At 47.6% G+C, this 20,000-nt stretch overlaps 1 protein-coding gene across 2 annotated transcripts in view; it reads left to right on the top strand.

The window, feature by feature from the left end:
* Positions 1-20,000, top strand: part of cdkl5 (cyclin dependent kinase like 5) — an 84,882-nt gene that overhangs the window by 35,829 nt on the left and 29,053 nt on the right. The window contains exons 3-14 of one of the 2 annotated variants that reach the window (XM_029747641.1): positions 1,777-1,959; positions 2,271-2,391; positions 2,561-2,620; positions 4,185-4,275; positions 5,239-5,428; positions 7,321-7,401; positions 13,122-13,297; positions 14,556-14,805; positions 15,056-15,182; positions 15,393-15,657; positions 18,560-19,313; positions 19,754-19,864. In XM_029747641.1, coding sequence (XP_029603501.1) covers positions 1,777-1,959; positions 2,271-2,391; positions 2,561-2,620; positions 4,185-4,275; positions 5,239-5,428; positions 7,321-7,401; positions 13,122-13,297; positions 14,556-14,805; positions 15,056-15,182; positions 15,393-15,657; positions 18,560-19,313; positions 19,754-19,864 — 2,409 coding nt within the window. Of the gene's footprint in view, positions 1-1,776; positions 1,960-2,270; positions 2,392-2,560; positions 2,621-4,184; positions 4,276-5,238; positions 5,429-7,296; positions 7,402-13,121; positions 13,298-14,555; positions 14,806-15,055; positions 15,183-15,392; positions 15,658-18,559; positions 19,314-19,753; positions 19,865-20,000 lie in introns of both variants that reach the window. The other variant, XM_029747640.1, reaches the window with a different exon arrangement.

The raw sequence follows: 20,000 nt of genomic DNA, 5'->3' as shown, positions 1-20,000 counted from the left end.
ATATGTGCAGGGACCACACCTGGGTAACTTCAGGATATGTGGAGGGACCACACCTGGGTAACTTCAGGATATGTGGAGGGACCACACCTGGGTAACTTCAGGATATGTGGAGGGACCACACCTGGGTAACTTCAGGATATGTGGAGGGACCACACCTGTGTAACTTCAGGATATGTGGAGGGACCACACCTGGGTAACTTCAGGATATGTGGAGGACCACACCTGGGTAACTTCAGGATATGTGGAGGAACCACACCTGGGTAACTTCAGGATATGTGGAGGACCACTGCTTTTAAAATGATCTGAGGAGGATCCCAGATTTTGACACCCCTGAAAATACATCTATTCAGGTCCTTCCTGCTTTTTAGTGGCCTGCTGGTGTTTTTAGTGGCCTGCTGGTGTTTTTAGTGGCCTGCTGGTGTTTTTAGTGGCCTGCTGGTGTGCTCCCTTGATGAGAAGTCTTGCCTGAAACCTGAAGATTTGCATTAGCCCTGAGAGTTATTGTGTAGGGCCTAGGCTTTAGCTCAGCGGACTAACACTGTGTTGTGGTGCGAAGAAGACCTGGATTCGAACATAGTCACTCACAGTATTTAGGGTTACTGTCACTGGCACCCCACCATCAGTGGGATCCACAGGAGGTTGGTGGCACATTAATTGGGGAGGACAGGCTCGTGGTAGTGGCTGGTGCTGAATCAGTTGAATGGTATCAAATACATCAAACACAGAGGGGATGGCTGCCATTTTACAGCCTCCTAACCAACTGGGCTATTTTGTTAGTTTTTTCACATTGTTTGTAACTCATTTTGTACATAATGTTGCTGCTACCGTTTTTTTAAACTTTAGTTTATTTTGTAAATATTTTATCAACTCTATTTCTTGAACTGCATTGTTCAAGGTCTACTACACCTGTTGTATTCAGCATTTCACTGTAAGGTCTACTACACCTGTTGTATTCAGCGTTTCACTGTAAGGTCTACTACACCTGTTGTATTCAGCATTTCACTGTAAGGTCTACTACACCTGTTGTATTCAGCATTTCACTGTAAGGTTTACACCTGTTGTATTCAGCATTTCACTGTAAGGTCTACTACACCTGTTGTATTCAGCATTTCACTGTGAGGTCTACTACACCTGTTGTATTCAGCATTTCACTGTGAGGTCTACTACACCTGTTGTATTCAGCATTTCACTGTAAGGTCTACTACACCTGTTGTATTCAGCATTTCACTGTAAGGTCTACTACACCTGTTGTATTCAGCATTTCACTGTAAGGTCTACTACACCTGTTATATTCAGCATTTCACTGTAAGGTCTACTACACCTGTTGTATTCAGCATTTCACTGTACGGTCTACTACACCTGTTGTATTCAGCATTTCACTGTAAGGTCTACTACACCTGTTGTATTCAGCATTTCACTGTGAGGTCTACTACACCTGTTGTATTCAGCATTTCACTGTAAGGTCTACTACACCTGTTGTATTCAGCATTTCACTGTAAGGTCTACTACACCTGTTGTATTCAGCGTTTCACTGTAAGGTCTACTACACCTGTTGTATTCAGCATTTCACTGCAAGGTCTACTACACCTGTTGTATTCAGCGTTTCACTGTAAGGTCTACTACACCTGTTGTATTCAGCGCATGTGACAAATAAAATGGATGTGTTTGATGGCGTTCCATTCGCTCCGTTCCAGCCATTATTATGAGCCATCCTCCCCTCAGCAGCCTCCGCTGACGGGATCCCTCAGTGTGACACTCTGGCATGCTGTTTTCCAGGAGACCAATGAGCTCGTGGCCATAAAGAAGTTTAAAGACAGTGAGGAGAATGAGGAGGTTAAAGAGACCACGCTAAGAGAGCTGAAGATGCTGCGGACGCTGAAACAGGAGAACATCGTGGAACTCAAAGAGGCTTTCAGGAGGAGAGGGAAACTCTACCTGGTCTTTGAATATGTGGAGAGGGTCAGTGAACACCTAGAGGATGAACCTTTTTAATGAAAACCTTTAATAAACCAGAATAGTCTAGTCAGTAAAAATGTCCACTACTTTCTAGGGATTGCTGGGATGCGCTAATGGTTGGATGATAAATAATCATGTAATATACTTAGCTACTGTTTACGTCAGCAGTTTCACTTTTACACTTTTACAATATTGCCATAGTATCTAACTTGTTTTGCTCAGGGGTTGGATTTGTGGCATATGTTATACAGAGCATTATGGGTAGTGTAGTTGTAGCTGTGATTGACAGTAGTACTGTGGATTCTGTGTTCCAGAACATGCTGGAGTTGCTGGAGGAACTGCCTAACGGAGCGCCACCTGACAAAGCGAGGAACTACATCTACCAGCTGATCAAAGCTATCCACTGGTGCCATAAGAATGAGATCGTACACAGAGGTGAGGAACTCTTACCTTTCCTAAAACGAGTTCACATTTTCCTTTAGTTATGCTGAGATAAAGTGTTGAGTCAGAGGCAGGGCCTCCCAGCAGAGATGGTTTGATGTGACTTTTGGTTTTGCCAAGTACCAGACGCGTGTGAAAACTGGTCTCCTCTGTTTCTCCTCAGACATCAAGCCTGAAAACCTCCTCATCAGCTCTGAGGATGTTCTCAAACTCTGTGATTTTGGTAAGTAGAAATATGTCACTTCTAGCATAGTAATTAACTCAGTACATTTGATGTATGACGATCTCAGTCTCCCTGGTAAGCAATGGTCAGTATCTGTCCATGACTTCCTCTGTCTCTCTGGCCTGGTTTCCTGTAGGCTTTGAGTCAGTATCTGTCCATGACTTCCTCTGTCTCTCTCTGGCCTGGTTTCCTGTAGGCTTTGAGTCAGTATCTGTCCATGACTTCCTCTGTCTCTCTGGCCTGGTTTCCTGTAGGCTTTGAGTCAGTATCTGTCCATGACTTCCTCTGTCTCTCTCTGGTCTGGTTTCCTGTAGGCTTTGAGTCAGTATCTGTCCATGACTTCCTCTGTCTCTCTCTGGTCTGGTTTCCTGTAGGCTTTGAGTCAGTATCTGTCCATGACTTCCTCTGTCTCTCTCTGGTCTGGTTTCCTGTAGGCTTTGAGTCAGTATCTGTCCATGACTTCCTCTGTCTCTCTCTGGTCTGGTTTCCTGTAGGCTTTGAGTCAGTATCTGTCCATGACTTCCTCTGTCTCTCTGGTCTGGTTTCCTGTAGGCTTTGAGTCAGTATCTGTCCATGACTTCCTCTGTCTCTCTCTGGTCTGGTTTCCTGTAGGCTTTGAGTCAGTATCTGTCCATGACTTCCTCTGTCTCTCTCTGGTCTGGTTTCCTGTAGGCTTTGAGTCAGTATCTGTCCATGACTTCCTCTGTCTCTCTGGTCTGGTTTCCTGTAGGCTTTGAGTCAGTATCTGTCCATGACTTCCTCTGTCTCTCTCTGGTCTGGTTTCCTGTATGCTTTGAGTCAGTATCTGTCCATGACTTCCTCTGTCTCTCTCTGGTCTGGTTTCCTGTAGGCTTTGAGTCAGTATCTGTCCATGACTTCCTCTGTCTCTCTGGCCTGGTTTCCTGTAGGCTTTGAGTCAGTATCTGTCCATGACTTCCTCTGTCTCTCTCTGGCCTGGTTTCCTGTAGGCTTTGAGTCAGTATCTGTCCATGACTTCCTCTGTCTCTCTCTGGTCTGGTTTCCTGTAGGCTTTGAGTCAGTATCTGTCCATGACTTCCTCTGTCTCTCTCTGGTCTGGTTTCCTGTAGGCTTTGAGTCAGTATCTGTCCATGACTTCCTCTGTCTCTCTGGTCTGGTTTCCTGTAGGCTTTGAGTCAGTATCTGTCCATGACTTCCTCTGTCTCTCTCTGGTCTGGTTTCCTGTAGGCTTTGAGTCAGTATCTGTCCATGACTTCCTCTGTCTCTCTGGTCTGGTTTCCTGTAGGCTTTGAGTCAGTATCTGTCCATGACTTCCTCTGTCTCTCTCTGGTCTGGTTTCCTGTAGAATTTGAGTCAGTATCTGTCCATGACTTCCTCTGTCTCTCTCTGGTCTGGTTTCCTGTAGGCTTTGAGTCAGTATCTGTCCATGACTTCCTCTGTCTCTCTCTGGTCTGGTTTCCTGTAGGCTTTGAGTCAGTATCTGTCCATGACTTCCTCTGTCTCTCTCTGGCCTGGTTTCCTGTAGGCTTTGAGTCAGTATCTGTCCATGACTTCCTCTGTCTCTCTCTGGCCTGGTTTCCTGTAGGCTTTGCCCGCAACCTGTCAGAGGGAAGTGATGCCAACTACACTGAGTATGTAGCCACTAGGTGGTACCGTTCTCCTGAGCTTCTGCTGGGGTGAGTCCCACCTACTGGACCTGTGTGTGTATGGGTGTGTAAGAGGCGCTGTGTGGGGGTGTGTTTGTATTGGCGTGTGTGTGTGTGCGTGTTTGTATGTGTTTGTATTGGTGTGTGTGCGTGTTTGTATTGGTGTTTGTGTGTGCGTGTATGTGTTTGTATTGGTGTGTGAGTGTGTGTGTGCGTGTGTGTGTTTTTGTATTGGTGTGTGTATTCTTGTGTGTGTGATCGTATTGGTGCATGTATGTGTGTGTGTGTGTGTGTGTGTGTGTGTGTGTGTGTGTGTGTGTGTGTGTGTGTGTGTGTGTGTGCAGGTACGTGCGTGCGTGTGTTGTGTGTGTGTACATTGACAAGTGTCTGTTTGTCTGCATAGCTGTCAGTCCATACAGATATCCTTCTCTGAATATTTCAGTGAATATGTGTATTAGTCTGGCCTTGATAAATCCTGTTTTAATGTGTATACTACCAACACAGTGTGGTTACTGTGTCCATCTGATCGTCTAGATAATGGAACATCATGTGGTGGGGATCCTTCCTCTCCCACAGCAACTAAATCAACTCTTACATTTATTGACACTTGGTATTTGAATTCCGCCCACGCAAATATTTTCTCTCTTCATCACTCTTCCTCAGTCTCAGCGGCTCTCTCCTCTCTTCTCCTCTCTTCTCTCAGACAACCTCTCTCGTTCTCTCTCTCCTCTCTCTCTCCTCTCTCTCCTCTCTCTCTCTCCTTTCTGTCATTGTGTTCATCACCTTCTGCTGAACCAACATCATCATCACCATCATCATTTACCATCATCACCATCATCATCACCATCACCATCATCATGTGTCCTTATTATTCTGAATGTACTCTTCTGGTTCAGTTTTACAGATGCATCACTTAAGCCGTTTTCTCTCTCTCTCTCTCTCTCTCTCTCTCTCTCTCTGTCTCTCTATCCCCTCCACCCCCATCCACCCCAGGGCCCCCTATGGTAAGGCTGTAGACATGTGGTCAGTGGGCTGCATCCTGGGGGAGCTGAGTGATGGTCAGCCTCTGTTCCCAGGGGAGAGTGAGATAGATCAACTCTTCACCATCCAGAAGGTCCTGGGTCCTCTACCTGCTGAACAGATGAAGCTCTTCTACAACAATCCTCGCTTCCATGGACTACGGGTAAGGTCAACTCTGGGGTCAACTCTGGGGTCAACTCTGGGGTCGATCTGTTCAGCTGTTCTGTCCTCACCTCACACTCCACCTCCGCTTTCCTCTCTACCTATCCCACCTCTCCCTCCCTCCATCTCTCTCCTCCCCTCTCTCTCCTGTCTCTTTCCCACCTATCTGTGTGAGTCCTGGTGGCTGTCTTCCCAGTGTGGTCTGTGACTGAGTCATCATGTTATGGTGGTGTTCATCATGTTATGGTTCAGTGTTACTGTAGAACAGAGAGACAGAAACACAGAGACAGAAACAGAGAGAGAAACAGAGAGACAGAAACAGAGAGAAACGGAGAGAGAAAGACAGAGACAGAGACAGAGAGAAAGACAGAGTGACAGAGAGAGAGACAGAGAGAGAGTGACAGAGAGGCAGAGAGACAGAGTGAGTGAGTTAATGTATGTAGAAGCTGTAAGTAACTCTGGGAGAAACTGTTAACTGTTAATACTGAATAAAAATCAGAATAATCATTAACACTACACCTATTTCAGATATTGGTCTCTCTCACACACACACACACACACACACACACACACACACACACACACACACACACACACACACACACACACACAGTCTTGTACAGCTAACCTTGTGGGGACACACTAAACCTAACCCTAACCTTAACCCAAAAACCTAACCTTAACCCTAACTTTAATCCTAACCCTAGCTCCTAACCCTAACCCTTAACGTAGTTCTAACCCGAACACTAATTCTAACTTTAACCCTAAACCCCCTAGAAATAGCATTTGACCTTGTGGGGACTAACAGAATGTCCCCAGTTGGTCCAATTTTTGTTTGTTTACTATTCTTGTGGGGACTTCTGGCCCCTGCAAGAGTAGTTAAACACGTCCACACAGAGATACACACATTCAGACAGACAGAAACATGCATGTCCACCAGCCTCCTGATGCACTCCCACACAGAGATACACACATTCAGACAGACAGAAACATGCATGTCCACCAGCCTCCTGATGCACTCCCACACAGAGATACACACATTCAGACAGACAGAAACATGCATGTCCACCAGCCTCCTGATGCACTCCCACACAGAGATACACACATTCAGACAGACAGAAACATGCATGTACACCAGCCTCCTGATGCACTCCCACACAGAGATACACACATTCAGACAGACAGAAACATGCATGTACACCAGCCTCCTGATGCACTCCCACACAGAGATACACACATTCAGACAGACAGAAACATGCATGTCCACCAGCCTTCTGATGCACTCCCACACACAGATCCATGGGAGTGGCGGTAATCATGTACCTGCTATAATGAAAGCTGTGTTAGGCCCATTGACAGCATGTCTGGCCTCAGACACAACAGTCAGCTGGGTCTCCTGTCAACTCCAGTCAGACACATCTGAATCTCAACATAGACACTACACTCTGAAACCTCCCAGCTGTACCTGTGTGTGTGTCAGCAGTTCCCCTCAGTGAATCATCTGAATCTCAACATAGACACTACACTCTGAAACCTCCCAGCTGTACCTGTGTGTGTGTCAGCAGTTCCCCTCAGTGAATCATCTGAATCTCAACATAGACACTACACTCTGAAACCTCCCAGCTGTACCTGTGTGTGTGTCAGCAGTTCCCCTCAGTGAATCATCTGAATCTCAACATAGACACTACACTCTGAAACCTCCCAGCTGTACCTGTGTGTGTGTCAGCAGTTCCCCTCAGTGAATCATCTGAATCTCAACATAGACACTACACTCTGAAACCTCCCAGCTGTACCTGTGTGTGTGTCAGCAGTTCCCCTCAGTGAATCATCTGAATCTCAACATAGACACTACACTCTGAAACCTCCCAGCTGTACCTGTGTGTGTGTCAACAGTTCCCCTCAGTGAACCACCCTACAACCCTGGAGCGGAGGTACCTGGCCATCCTGAGTGGCCTCATGCTGGATCTGATGAAGGTAACACACACACACACACACACACACACACACACACACACACACACACACACACACACACAGACAGAGACACACAATTGGTATTGCCAGGATTAGCGCATTCTGGGTCCTCCAGGCTTAAACTAGACTAGTCCTGTTAATGGAAGGTATTCTGGGTCCAGCAGGCTCAAACTAGACTAGTCCTGTTAATGGAAGGTATTCTGGGTCCAGAAGGCTCAAACTAGACTAGTCCTGTTAATGGAAGGTATTCTGTGTCCTCCAGGCTCAAACTAGACTAGTCCTGTTAATGGAAGGTATTCTGGGTCCAGAAGGTTTAAACTAGATTAGTCCTGTTAATGGAAGGTATTCTGGGTCCTCCAGGCTCAATCTAGACTCGTCCTGTTAATGGAAGGTATTCTGGGTCCAGAAGGCTCAAACTAGACTAGTCCTGCTAATGGAAGGTATTCTGGGTCCAGAAGGCTCAAACTAGACTAGTCCTGCTAATGGAAGGTATTCTGGATCCTGCAGGCTCAAACTAGACTAGTCTTGCTAGCTAATGTATGTCTATGACTAAAGCTGTGGGTCAGTCAGTACTCTGCTGTTAGCTAGGCCTACAGTACATCACACTTTCCTCAGGAGATGAATGGTGTGATAACCCTCCCACCCATCTCTCTGTCTCTGGATCCACATGGTGAAAAGCCAACAGTCTTGTTGTTTTTATTATGGGCTGAGTCTCTGGCATTTCTATTTTGCGCGTGATAATGAATTCACAAATGTAACCAACAAATGTAGAGCTCTGCGTTAAGAATGCTGTAGCTCAGTTAGTTGAGCAAGGTGCTTGCAACACCAGGGTTGTGGGTTCAATTCCCACAGAGGACCACTATGAAAATGTATGAACTCACTACTGTAAGTTGCTCTAGATAAGAGTGTCTGCTAAATTAATAAAATGTAAATGTGCTTCACTGTATATACAAAACAATAAACTTGATTTATAGTTTAATAAAATAAACTTTTGATTATATATACAGTACCAGTCTGTTTGGACACACCTACTCATTCAAGGGTTTTTCTGTATATCAAATCAAATAAAATTGTATTTGTCACATGCGCCGAATATGACAGGTGTAGCCCTTACAGTGAAATGCTTACTTACAAGCCATTAATCAACAATGCAGTTTAAAAAAAATACCTCAAAATAAATAATGAAATAAAAGTAACACATAATTATATAGCAGCAGTAAAATAACAATAGCAAGGCTATATACAGGGGATACCGGTACAGAGTCAATGTGCGGGGGCACCGGCTAGTCGAGGTAATGGAGGTAATATGTATATGTAGGTAAACAGTCTATGACTAGGGTGGCTGGAGTCTTTGACAATTTTAGGGCCTTCCTCTGACACCGCCTGGTATAGAGGTCCTGGATGGCAGGAAGCTTTGCCCCAGTGATGTACTGGGCCGTACGCACTACCCTCTGTAGTGCCTTGCGGTCGGAGGCCGAGCAGTTGCCATACCAGGCAGTGATGCAACCAGTCAGGATGCTCTCGATGGTGCAGCTGTAGAACCTTTTGAGGATCTGAGTACCCATGCCAAATCTTTTCAGTCTCCTGAAGGGGAATAGGTTTTTTTCGTGCCCTCTTCACGACTGTTTTGGTGTGCTTGGACCATGTTAGTTTGTTGGTGATGTGGACGCCAAGGAACTTGAAGCTCTCAACCTGCTCCACTACAGCCCGTCGATGAGAATGGGGGCGTGCTCGGTCTTCTTTTTCCTGTAGTCCACAATCATCTCCTTTGTCTTGATCACGTTCTGGGAGAGGTTGTTGTCCTGGCACCACACAGACAGGTCTCTGACCTCCTCCCTATACGCTGTCTCATCATTGTCGGTGATCAGGCCTACCACTGTTGTGTCATCAGCAAACTTAATGATGGTGTTGGAGTCGTGCCTGGCCGTGCAGTCATGAGTGAACAGGGAGTACAGGAGGGGACTCAGCACGCACCCCTGAGGGGCCCCTGTGTTGAGGATCAGCATGGCGGATGTGTTTTTACCTACCCTTACCACCTGGGGGTGGCCCGTGAGTAAGTCCAGGATCCAGTTGCAGAGGGAGGTGTTTAGTCCCAGGGTCTTTAGCTTATTGATGAGCTTTGAGGGCACTATGGTGTTGAACGCTGAGCTGTAGTCAATGAATAGCATTCTCACATACTGTAGGTGTTCCTTTTGTCCAGATGGGAAAGGGCAGTGTGGAGTGCAATAGAGATTGCATCATCTATGGATCTGTTAGGGCGGTATGCAAATTGGAGTGGGTCTAGGGTTTCTGGGATAATGGTGTTGATGTGAGCCATGACCAGCCTTTCAAAGCACTTCATGGCTACAGACAGGTTACATTAGTGTTCTTGGACACAGGGTCTATGGTGGTCTGCTTAAAACATGTTGGTATTACAGACTCGGGCAGGAAGAGGTTGAAAATGTCAGTGAGACACTTGCCAGTTGGTCAGCGTATGCTTGTAGTACACGTCCTGGTAATCCGTCTGGCCCTGCGGCCTTGTGAATGTTGACCTGTTTAAAGGTCTTACATCGGCTGCGGAGAGCGTGATCACACAGTCTTCCAGAACAGCTGGTCTCTCAACCAGCTTCATGAGGTAGTCACCTGGAATGCTTTCCCAATAGTCTTGAAAGAGTTCCCACATATGCTGAGCACTTGCTGGCTGCTTTTCCTTCATTCTGCGGTCCAACTCATCCCAAACCATCTCAATTGGGTTGAGGTCGGGTGATTGTGGAGGCCAGGTCATCTGATGCAGCACTCCATCAGTCTCCTTCTTGGTCAAATAGCCCTTACACAGCCTGGAGGTGTGTTTTGGGTCATTGTCCTGTTTAAAAAACTACTGATGGTCCCACTAAGCGCAAACTAGATGGGATGGCGTATCACTGCAGAATGATGTGGTAGCCATGCTGGTTAAGTGTGCCTTGAATTCTAAATAAATCAATGACAGTGTCACCAGCAAAGCACCCCCACACCATCACACCTCCTCCTCCATGCTTCATGGTGGGAGCCACACATGCGGAGATCATCTGTTCACCTACTCTGCTTCTCACAAAGACACAGCGCTTGGAACCAAAAATATCCAATTTGGACTCATCAGACCAAAGGACAGATTTACACCATTGCTCATGTTTCTCGGCCCAAGCAAGTCTCTTTTTCTTATTGGTGTCCTTTAGAAGTGGTCTCTGAACAGCTGATGTTGAGATGTGTCTGTTACTTGAACTCTGTGAAGCATTTATTTGGGCTGCAATCTGAGGTGCAGTTAATTGCCGATTTCTGAGGCTGGTCACTCTAAGTAACTTATCCTCTGCAGCAGAGGTAACTCTGGGTCTTCCTTTCCTGTGGCTGTTCTCATGAGAGCCAGTTTTCTCAAGCGATTGATGGTTTTTGCGACTGCGCTTGAAGAAACTTAAAAAAGTTATTTACATTTTCTAGATTGACCGACCTTCATGTCTTAAAGTTATGATGGACTGTCGTTTCTCTTTGCTTATTTGAGCTGTTCTTGCCATAATATGGACTTGGTCTTTTACCAAATAGGGCTATCTTCTGTATACCACCCCTACCTTGTCACAACTGATTGGCACAAACGCATTAAGAAGGAAAGAAATTCCACAAATTTACTTTTAACAAGGCACACTTGTTAATTTAAATGCATTCCAGGTGACTACCTCATGAAGCTGGATGAGAGAATGCCAAGAGTGTGCAAAACTGTCATCGACGCAAAGGGTGGCAACTTTGAAGAATCTCAAAAATAAAATGTATTTGAATTTGTTTAAACCTTTTTTGGTTACTACATGATTCAATATGTGTTATTTCATAGTTTTGATGTCTTCATTATTATTCTACAATGTAGAAAATAGTAAAAATACAGAAAAACCCTTGAATGAGTAGCTGGTACCGTTTGACTGGTACCGTATATACACTGCTCAAAAAAATAAAGGGAACACTTAAACAACACAATGTAACTCCAAGTCAATCACACTTCTGTGAAATCAAACTGTCCACTTAGGAAGCAACACTGATTGACAATAAATTTCACATGCTGTTGTGCAAATGGAATAGACAACAGGTGGAAATTATAGGCAATTAGCAAGACACCCCAAATAAAGGAGTGGTTCTGCAGGTGGGGACCACAGACCACTTCTCAGTTCCTATGCTTCCTGGCTGATGTTTTGGTCACTTTTGAATGATGGCGGTGCTTTCACTATAGTGGTAGTATGAGACAGAGTCTACAACCCACACAAATGGCTCAGGTAGTGCAGCTCATCCAGGATGGCACATCAATGCGAGCTGTGGCAAGAAGGTTTGCTGTGTCTGTCAGCGTAGTGTCCAGAGCATGGAGGCGCTACCAGGAGATAGGCCAGTACATCAGGAGACGTGGAGGAGGCCGTAGGAGGGCAACAACCCAGCAGCAGGACCGCTACCGCCACCTTTGTGCAAGGAGGAGCAGGAGAAGCACTGCCAGAGCCCTGCAAAATGACCTCCAGCAGGCCACAAATGTGCATGTGTCTGCTCAAACAGTCAGAAACAGACTCCATGAGGGTGGTATGAGGGCACGACGTCCACAGGTGGGGGTTGTGCTTACAGCCCAACACCGTGCAGAACGTTTGGCATTTGCCAGAGAACACCAAGATTGGCAAATTCGCCACTGGTGCCCTGTGCTCTTCAAAGATGAAAGCAGGTTCACACTGAGCACGTGACAGACGTGACAGAGTCTGGAGACGCCGTGGAGAACGTTCTGCTGCCTGCAACATCCTCCAGCATGACCGGTTTGGCGGTGGGTCAGTCATGGTGTGGGGTGGCATTTCTTTGGGGGGCCGCACAGCCCTCCATGTGCTCGCCAGAGGTAGCCTGACTGCCATTAGGTACCGAGATGAGATCCTCAGACCCCTTGTGAGACCATATGCTGGTGCAGTTGGCCCTGGGTTCCTCCTAATGCAAGACAATGCTAGACCTCATGTGGCTGGAGTGTGTCAGCAGTTCCTGCAAGAGGAAGGCGTTGATGCTATGGACTGGCCCGCCCGTTCCCCAGACCTGAATCCAATTGAGCACATCTGGAACATCATGTCTCACTCCATCCACCAACGCCACGTTGTACCACAGACTGTCCAGGAGTTGGCGGATGCTTTAGTCCAGGTCTGGGAGGAGATCCTTCAGGAGACCATCCGCCACCTCATCAGGAGCATGCCCAGGCATTGTAGGGAGGTCATACAGGCACGTGGAGGCCACACACACTACTGAGCCTCATTTTGACTTGTTTTAAGGACATTACATCAAAGTTGGATCAGCCTGTAGTGTGGTTTTCCACTTTAATTTTGAGTGTGACTCCAAATCCAGACCTCCATGGGTTGATAAATTTGATTTTCATTGATTATTTTTGTGTGATTTTGTTGTCAGCAATAAGATTATTTCTTTCATTCAGATCTAGGATGTGTTGTTTAAGTGTTCCCTTTATTTTTTTGAGCAGTATATATATATACAGTGAGGGAAAAAAGTATTTGATCCCCTGCTGATTTTGTACGTTTGCCCACTGACAAAGAAATGATCAGTCTATAATTTTAATGGGAGGTTTATTTGAACAGTGAGAGACAGAATAACAACAAAACAATCCAGAAAAACACATGTCAAAAATGTTATAAAATGATTTGTCAAACTGTAATAAAGAACTGTGTCCTAAACCTCTGGTCTGTCTCCTCCCTCTGTAGAACCTGTTGTTGCTGGTCCCTTCTGACCGCTACCTGACAGAACAGAGTCTGAACCACCCAGCCTTCCAGCCCCTCCGCCTCCTGGAGCAGCCCGCCCCAGCACCACCCTCCCCTAACCCCCCACGCTCCTCCAAGAGGAAGCCCCACATCCACATGGAGAACACTGTGCCCACCAGGTCAGCACTGTAGGGGGTTGTTGGTGATTATGTTGTTGTTGTTGTCAGAACACTGTGCCCACCAGGTCAGCACTGTAGGGGGTTGTTGGTGATGATGTTGTTGTTGTTGTCAGAACACTGTGCCCACCAGGTCAGCACTGTAGGGGGTTGTTGGTGATGATGTTGTTGTTGTTGTCAGAACACTGTGCCCACCAGGTCAGCACTGTAGGGGGTTGTTGGTGATGATGTTGTTGTTGTTGTCAGAACACTGTGCCCACCAGGTCAGCACTGTAGGGGGTTGTTGGTGTTGATGTTGTTGTTGTTGTCAGAACACTGTGCCCACCAGGTCAGCACTGTAGGGGGTTGTTGGTGTTGATGTTGTTGTTGTTGTCAGAACCCCGTGGCCACCAGGTCAGCACGGCACTGGACACCATAAGGGGTCTGGTTAGCTTCTAGATACTGAATGGGGTCTGGTTAGGTTCTGGATACTGAATGGGGTCTGGTTAGGTTCTGGATATTGAATGGGGTCTGGTTAGGTTCTGGATACTGAATGGGGTCTGGTTAGGTTCTGGATACTGAATGGGGTCTGGTTAGGTTCTGGATATTGAATGGTGTCTGGTTAGGTTCTGGATACTGAATGGGGTCTGGTTAGGTTATGGATACTGAATGGGGTCTGGTTAGGTTCTGGATACTGAATGGGGTCTGGTTAGGTTCTGGATACTGAATGGGGTCTGGTTAGGTTCTGGATACTGAATGGTGTCTGGTTAGGTTCTGGATACTGAATGGGGTCTGGTTAGGTTATGGATACTGAATGGGGTCTGGTTAGGTTCTGGATACTGAATGGGGTCTGGTTAGGTTCTGGATACTGAATGGGGTCTGGTTAGGTTCTGGATACTGAATGGGGTCTGGTTAGGTTCTGGATATTGAATGGGGTCTGGTTAGGTTCTGGATACTGAATGGGGTCTGGTTAGGTTCTGGATACTGAATGGGGTCTGGTTAGGTTCTGGATACTGCATGGGGTCTGGTTAGGTTCTGGATACTGAATGGGGTCTGGTTAGGTTCTGGATACTGAATGGGGTCTGGTTAGGTTCTGGATACTGCATAGTTTCACATCTGGCTATGTTGTTCTAGCACAGATAAAATAAGCTACTTAGATCTATGGATTACCTATAGCTGTACCTTACATCTCAATATCTTTTGATCTTAATACCTCTCTCTCTCCTCCCTCCCTCCCTCCCTCCCTCCCTCCCTCCCTCCCTCCCTCCCCTCCTCCATACAGAAGCCACGGCAGTAAGAGCTCGGGTCACCGTCACTCTAACAGTAAGGAATGTTCCAGCCTACCTCGCCATGGCGACCTTCACCTAGGCAACGACAGCTTCCTGAATGGCAACAAGCCTGTGTCGTCCAGCCTGAGCCCCACCCTCCACCCCAAGGCTTACATGACCCAGACCCTCAACCGCTCCATCCCCTGTAGTAAGGACTTGGTCAACAACAACATGCCACACCTGCTCAGCCCCAAGGACACCAAGGTAAACAATGTCAGGACCTCTACTTTCATTGACTTATTCAGCTCCTTATGGAGCAAACTACACTTGTTTACATAAATTGTATTCATTTAGTTTGTTTCTCCAACTGTCTATGTCTTGACCTGTGTTCATTCTTGACATGTATTTTCATATAAATGCACAAGGCTGAAAACAACATTTTCCCGTGGTTGGGGACAATAAAGTCATTATCTTGTCTTATTTTATCTTCTCTTGTCTTCTCTTTATTTTAAAGGGCACGACACAGTTTGACTTCAACCTGGTTGGTGTTGGGCCCCCAGGGGCCAAGGCTCCTGACCAGCAGGGCCCTGGAGCCATGTACGTGAAGTCCACCTCCCGCTCTCAGCAGCAGCAACAGCAAGGTCCGGGGTCATTCCTACTGAAACATTCACATAAGATTAATACATACCACTTCCTTAATACTTAAAATGAAAAATGCTCTAGACTAGAATCCTGTTCAGGGGGTATACTGGAACAAAAAGCTGCCTTATGGCCCGGTGGGCCGTTCTGTCTCAGGCAAGACTACTTATAAATGCATTGCCAGCCCATTTTTTACATTTGAACATTTCCAGTAGGGCAGGGACGACACTCTTCCTTTCTGGAGGGCAAGACCAATACCATGGAGAAACAACATGGCCGCCATGGTGGACACAACATAGACTCCACCCACAGCTCCTCCAAGAGTTCCAGCTCCTACCTGAGCCTGTCCAAAAGCCACAGCGCCCTGAGCAACAATGCCAAGTCTGTGGGTGGTAACCTTGGAGATGGGGTGAGGGGCATGCACCCCGACGACCCTACGGCAACCCCTGGAATCTCCGCTCGCTTCTTCCCTGCCAGGTAACATAGAGAGAGAGAGAGCTGTCGGGATGGTTAACCTATAGAGAGAGAGAGAGCTGTCGGGATGGTTAACCTATAGAGAGAGAGAGAGCTGTCGGGATGGTTAACCTATAGAGAGAGAGAGAGCTGTCGGGATGGTTAACCTAGAGAGAGAGAGAGAGCTGTCGGGATGGTTAACCTATAGAGAGAGAGAGAGCTGTCGGGATGGTTAACCTAGAGAGAGAGAGAGAGTTGTCGGGATGGTTAACCTATAGAGAGAGAGAGAGCTGTCGGGATGGTTAACCTAGAGAGAGAGAGAGAGCTGTCGGGATGGTTAACCTATAGAGAGAGAGAGAGATGTCAGGAAATGGTTAACCTAGAGAGAGAAAGAGAGAGAGCTGTCAGGAAATGGTTAACCTAGAGAGAGAAAGAGAGAGAGCTGTCAGGAAATGGTTAACCTATAGAGAGAGAGAGAGCTGTCGGGATGGTTAACCTATAGAGAGAGAGAGAGATGTCAGGAAATGGTTAACCTAGAGAGAGAAAGAGAGAGAGCTGTCAGGAAATGGTTAACCTAGAGAGAGAGTGAGCTGTCAGGAAATGGTTCAACTAGAGAGAGAGCTGACAGGAAATGGTAAACCTAGACAGAGAGAGCTGTCAGGAAATGGATAACCTAGAGAGAGAGAGAGAGCTGTAAGGGTATGGTTAACCTAGAGAGAGAGCTGTTAGGGAATGGTTAACCTAGAGAGAGAGAGCTGTCAGGGAATGGTTAACCTAGAGAGAGAGAGAGAGCTGTCAGGGAATGGTTAACCTAGAGAGAGAGGTAGGGAGCTGTCATGGAATGGTTAACCTAGAGAGAGAGAGCTCTCAGGGAATGGTTAACCTAGAGAGAGAGGTAGGGAGCTGTCAGGGAATGGTTAACCTAGAGAGAGAGAGCTGTCAGGGAATGGTTAACCTAGAGAGAGTGAGCTGTCAGGGAATGGTTAACCTAGAAAGAGAGAGCTCTCAGGGAATGGTTAACCTAGAGAGAGAGAGCTGTCAGGGAATGGTTAACCTAGAGAGAGAGAGCTGTCAGGGAATGGTTAACCTAGAGAGAGAGAGCTGTCAGGGAATGGTTAACCTAGAGAGAGAGGTAGGGAGCTGTCAGGGAATGGTTAACCTAGAGAGAGAGAGAGGTGTCAGCGAATGGTTAACCTAGAGAGAGAGAGCTGTCAGGGAATGGTTAACCTAGAGAGAGAGAGCTGTCAGGGAATAGTTAACCTAGAGAGAGAGGTAGGGAGCTGTCAGGGAATGGTTAACCTAGAGAGAGAGAGAGAGCTGTCAGGGAATGGTTAACCTAGAGAGAGAGAGCTGTCAGGGAATGGTTAACCTAGAGAGAGAGGTAGGGAGCTGTCATGGAATGGTTAACCTAGAGACAGAGAGCTCTCAGGGAATGGTTAACCTACAGAGAGAAGTAGGGAGCTGTCAGGGAATGGTTAACCGAGAGAGAGAGAGCTGTCAGGGAATGGTTAACCTAGAGAGAGAGGTAGGGAGCTGTCAGGGAATGGTTAACCTAGAGAGAGAGAGCTGTCAGGGAATGGTTAACCTAGAGAGAGGTAGGGAGCTGTCAGGGAATGGTTAACCTAGAGAGAGAGAGAGCTGTCAGCGAATGGTTAACCTAGAGAGAGAGAGCTGTCAGGGAATGGTTAACCTAGAGAGATAGAGCTGTCAGGGAATGGTTAACCTAGAGAGAGAGCTGTTAGGGAATGGTTAACCTAGAGAGAGAGAGAGAGCTGTCAGGGAATGGTTAACCTAGAGAGAGAGGTAGGGAGCTGTCAGGGAATGGTTAACTTAGAGAGAGAGGTAGGGAGCTGTCATGGAATGGTTAACCTAGAGAGAGAGAGCTGTCAGGGAATGGTTAACCTAGAGAGAGAGGTAGGGAGCTGTCAGGGAATGGTTAACCTAGAGAGAGAGAGCTCTCAGGGAATGGTTAACCTAGAGAGAGAGGTAGGGAGCTGTCAGGGAATGGTTAACCTAGAGAGAGAGAGCTGTCAGGGAATGGTTAACCTAGAGAGAGAGAGCTGTCAGGGAATGGTTAACCTAGAGAGAGTGAGCTGTCAGGGAATGGTTAACCTAGAGAGAGAGAGCTCTCAGGGAATGGTTAACCTAGAGAGAGAGAGCTGTCAGGGAATGGTTAACCTAGAGAGAGAGAGCTGTCAGGGAATGGTTAACCTAGAGAGAGAGAGCTGTCAGGGAATGGTTAACCTAGAGAGAGAGGGAGCTGTCAGGGAATGGTTAACCTAGAGAGAGAGGTAGGGAGCTGTCAGGGAATGGTTAACCTAGAGAGAGAGAGCTGTCAGGGAATGGTTAACCTAGAGAGAGAGAGCTGTCAGGGAATGGTTAACCTAGAGAGAGAGGTAGGGAGCTGTCAGGGAATGGTTAACCTAGAGAGAGTGAGCTGTCAGGGAATGGTTAACCTAGAGAGAGAGGTAGGGAGCTGTCAGGGAATGGTTAACCTAGAGAGAGAGAGAGCTGTCAGGGAATGGTTAACCTAGAGAGAGAGGTAAGGAGCTGTCAGGGAATGGTTAACCTAGAGAGAGAGAGCAGTCAGGGAATGGTTAACCTAGAGAGAGAGGTAGGGAGCTGTCAGGGAATGGTTAACCTAGAGAGAGAGAGCTGTCAGGGAATGGTTAACCTAGAGAGAGAGGTAGGGAGCTGTCAGGGAATGGTTAATGAATGTATCTTAGTCTCCAACATTGAAGGGCATGCTAGCTTATTGATTTTGTGTAGTCTTGGTGATGGTGTGTATTTGGAAATGTGTAGTCTCCTGAGGCCAGATCTGAACATTGTATTCTCGTTGAGAATTAGAGTTTTATTTAGGTCTGATGGCTAGTAAATATGTGTGTTGTTGTACTCATGGTTGAGGTCAGTCTATATGTTATTTCAGCTGCCTGGACCTGAACCTCAATGCCCCACCTGGAAGTCCCCAGGTCCCTCGCCACAGCGAACGCCACTCTTCTGGCCACGCCCCCCCTGGAAGTCCCCAGGTCCCCCGCCACAGCGAACGCCACTCTTCTGGCCACGCCCCACCTGGAAGTCCCCAGGCCCCCCGCCACAGCGAACGCCACTCTTCTGGCCACGCCCCACCTGGAAGTCCCCAGGCCCCCCGCCACAGCGAACGCCACTCTTCTGGTCACACATCCAGCCACACCGGCCACTCCTCCGGCCACAGCCCCTCGTCCCGCGGCAACAACCCCCGCCTGGAGAGCTCCACCCTGGACTCATCCTGCCGACGCGCCTCCTCTTCCAGACACAAAGCTCCAGAGGAGGCCTTGGCCCCGGGCCCGGAGCTTCTTGACCCAGGAGGAGAAGGGGATGTTGGGGGGAACCACGGAGCTCACACCCTGGCCTCCCCCCATGAGTCCTACCCCTACGGCCTGGGCTACACCAGTCCCTTCTCTTCCCAGCAGAGGCCTCACCGCCACTCCATGTACGTGAGGAGGAGTGAGCGCCACAGGTCCCACGGAGGTGGGGGTGGAGGGGGTAGTGAGGGGGGCTTAATGGTGGGCCAGGGGTTGCCCACCAGGGCTAGCAGTCTGCAGATGCTCTCCCCCCAGCTTCAGCACCGCACCCTCACCAGACACCCCGTAGGACACTCTGTGGGATCGTCCAGAGAGGACTGCACTGAAGACACAACCAGGGTCAGTGTCAATAATTGACTGACAGCAGTGTGTGTATGTGTGTGTGCGTGTATGTGCATATGTGTGTCTGTGTATCTCTCTTTGAGGCAGAATCGTAGCTACAGTATCTGGCCTAACTCTCATTATTGCTAATGTACTGTCTCTCTCCTGATCTCTCTCTCATACACACAGACACAGACACACACACACACACACACACACACACACACACACACACACACACACACACACACACACACACACACACACACACACACACACACACACACACACACACACACACACACACACACACACACATACTGCTACTTCGTACTGTCTGCCTCACATGCTACATCTGTCTGTCTGTCTGTCTGTCTGTCTGTCTGTCTGTCTGTCTGTCTGTCTGTCTGTCTGTCTGTCTGTCTGTCTGTCTGTCTGTCTGTCCATCTGGTCTACAGAGTGAGCCGTCTTCTAAAGAGGTGGTGACCTCTCACCCTCGACCCCAGATTAAAGACTCCACGCGGGACAACCCGGCCTCCTTTCACTCACAACGCCCTGCTAAGAACGAGGTCCATAGCTTTTTCTGTTGTTCATCACAGGCTGATTTCACCACTTACTGTCTGGTTTCTGAATGCTTCTAGGACTGTTTTATCAGCAGTATGTCTATCACTGAGCTGCTAAACGTGGCGGCACCGAACTGAATGG

This window comes from Salmo trutta, unplaced genomic scaffold (assembly GCF_901001165.1).
Source record: "Salmo trutta unplaced genomic scaffold, fSalTru1.1, whole genome shotgun sequence".
NCBI classification, from domain to species: Eukaryota; Metazoa; Chordata; class Actinopteri; order Salmoniformes; family Salmonidae; genus Salmo; species Salmo trutta.
The sequence above is the reverse complement of the archived record's forward strand: the minus strand, read 5'-3'. Positions and strand labels throughout refer to the sequence as shown.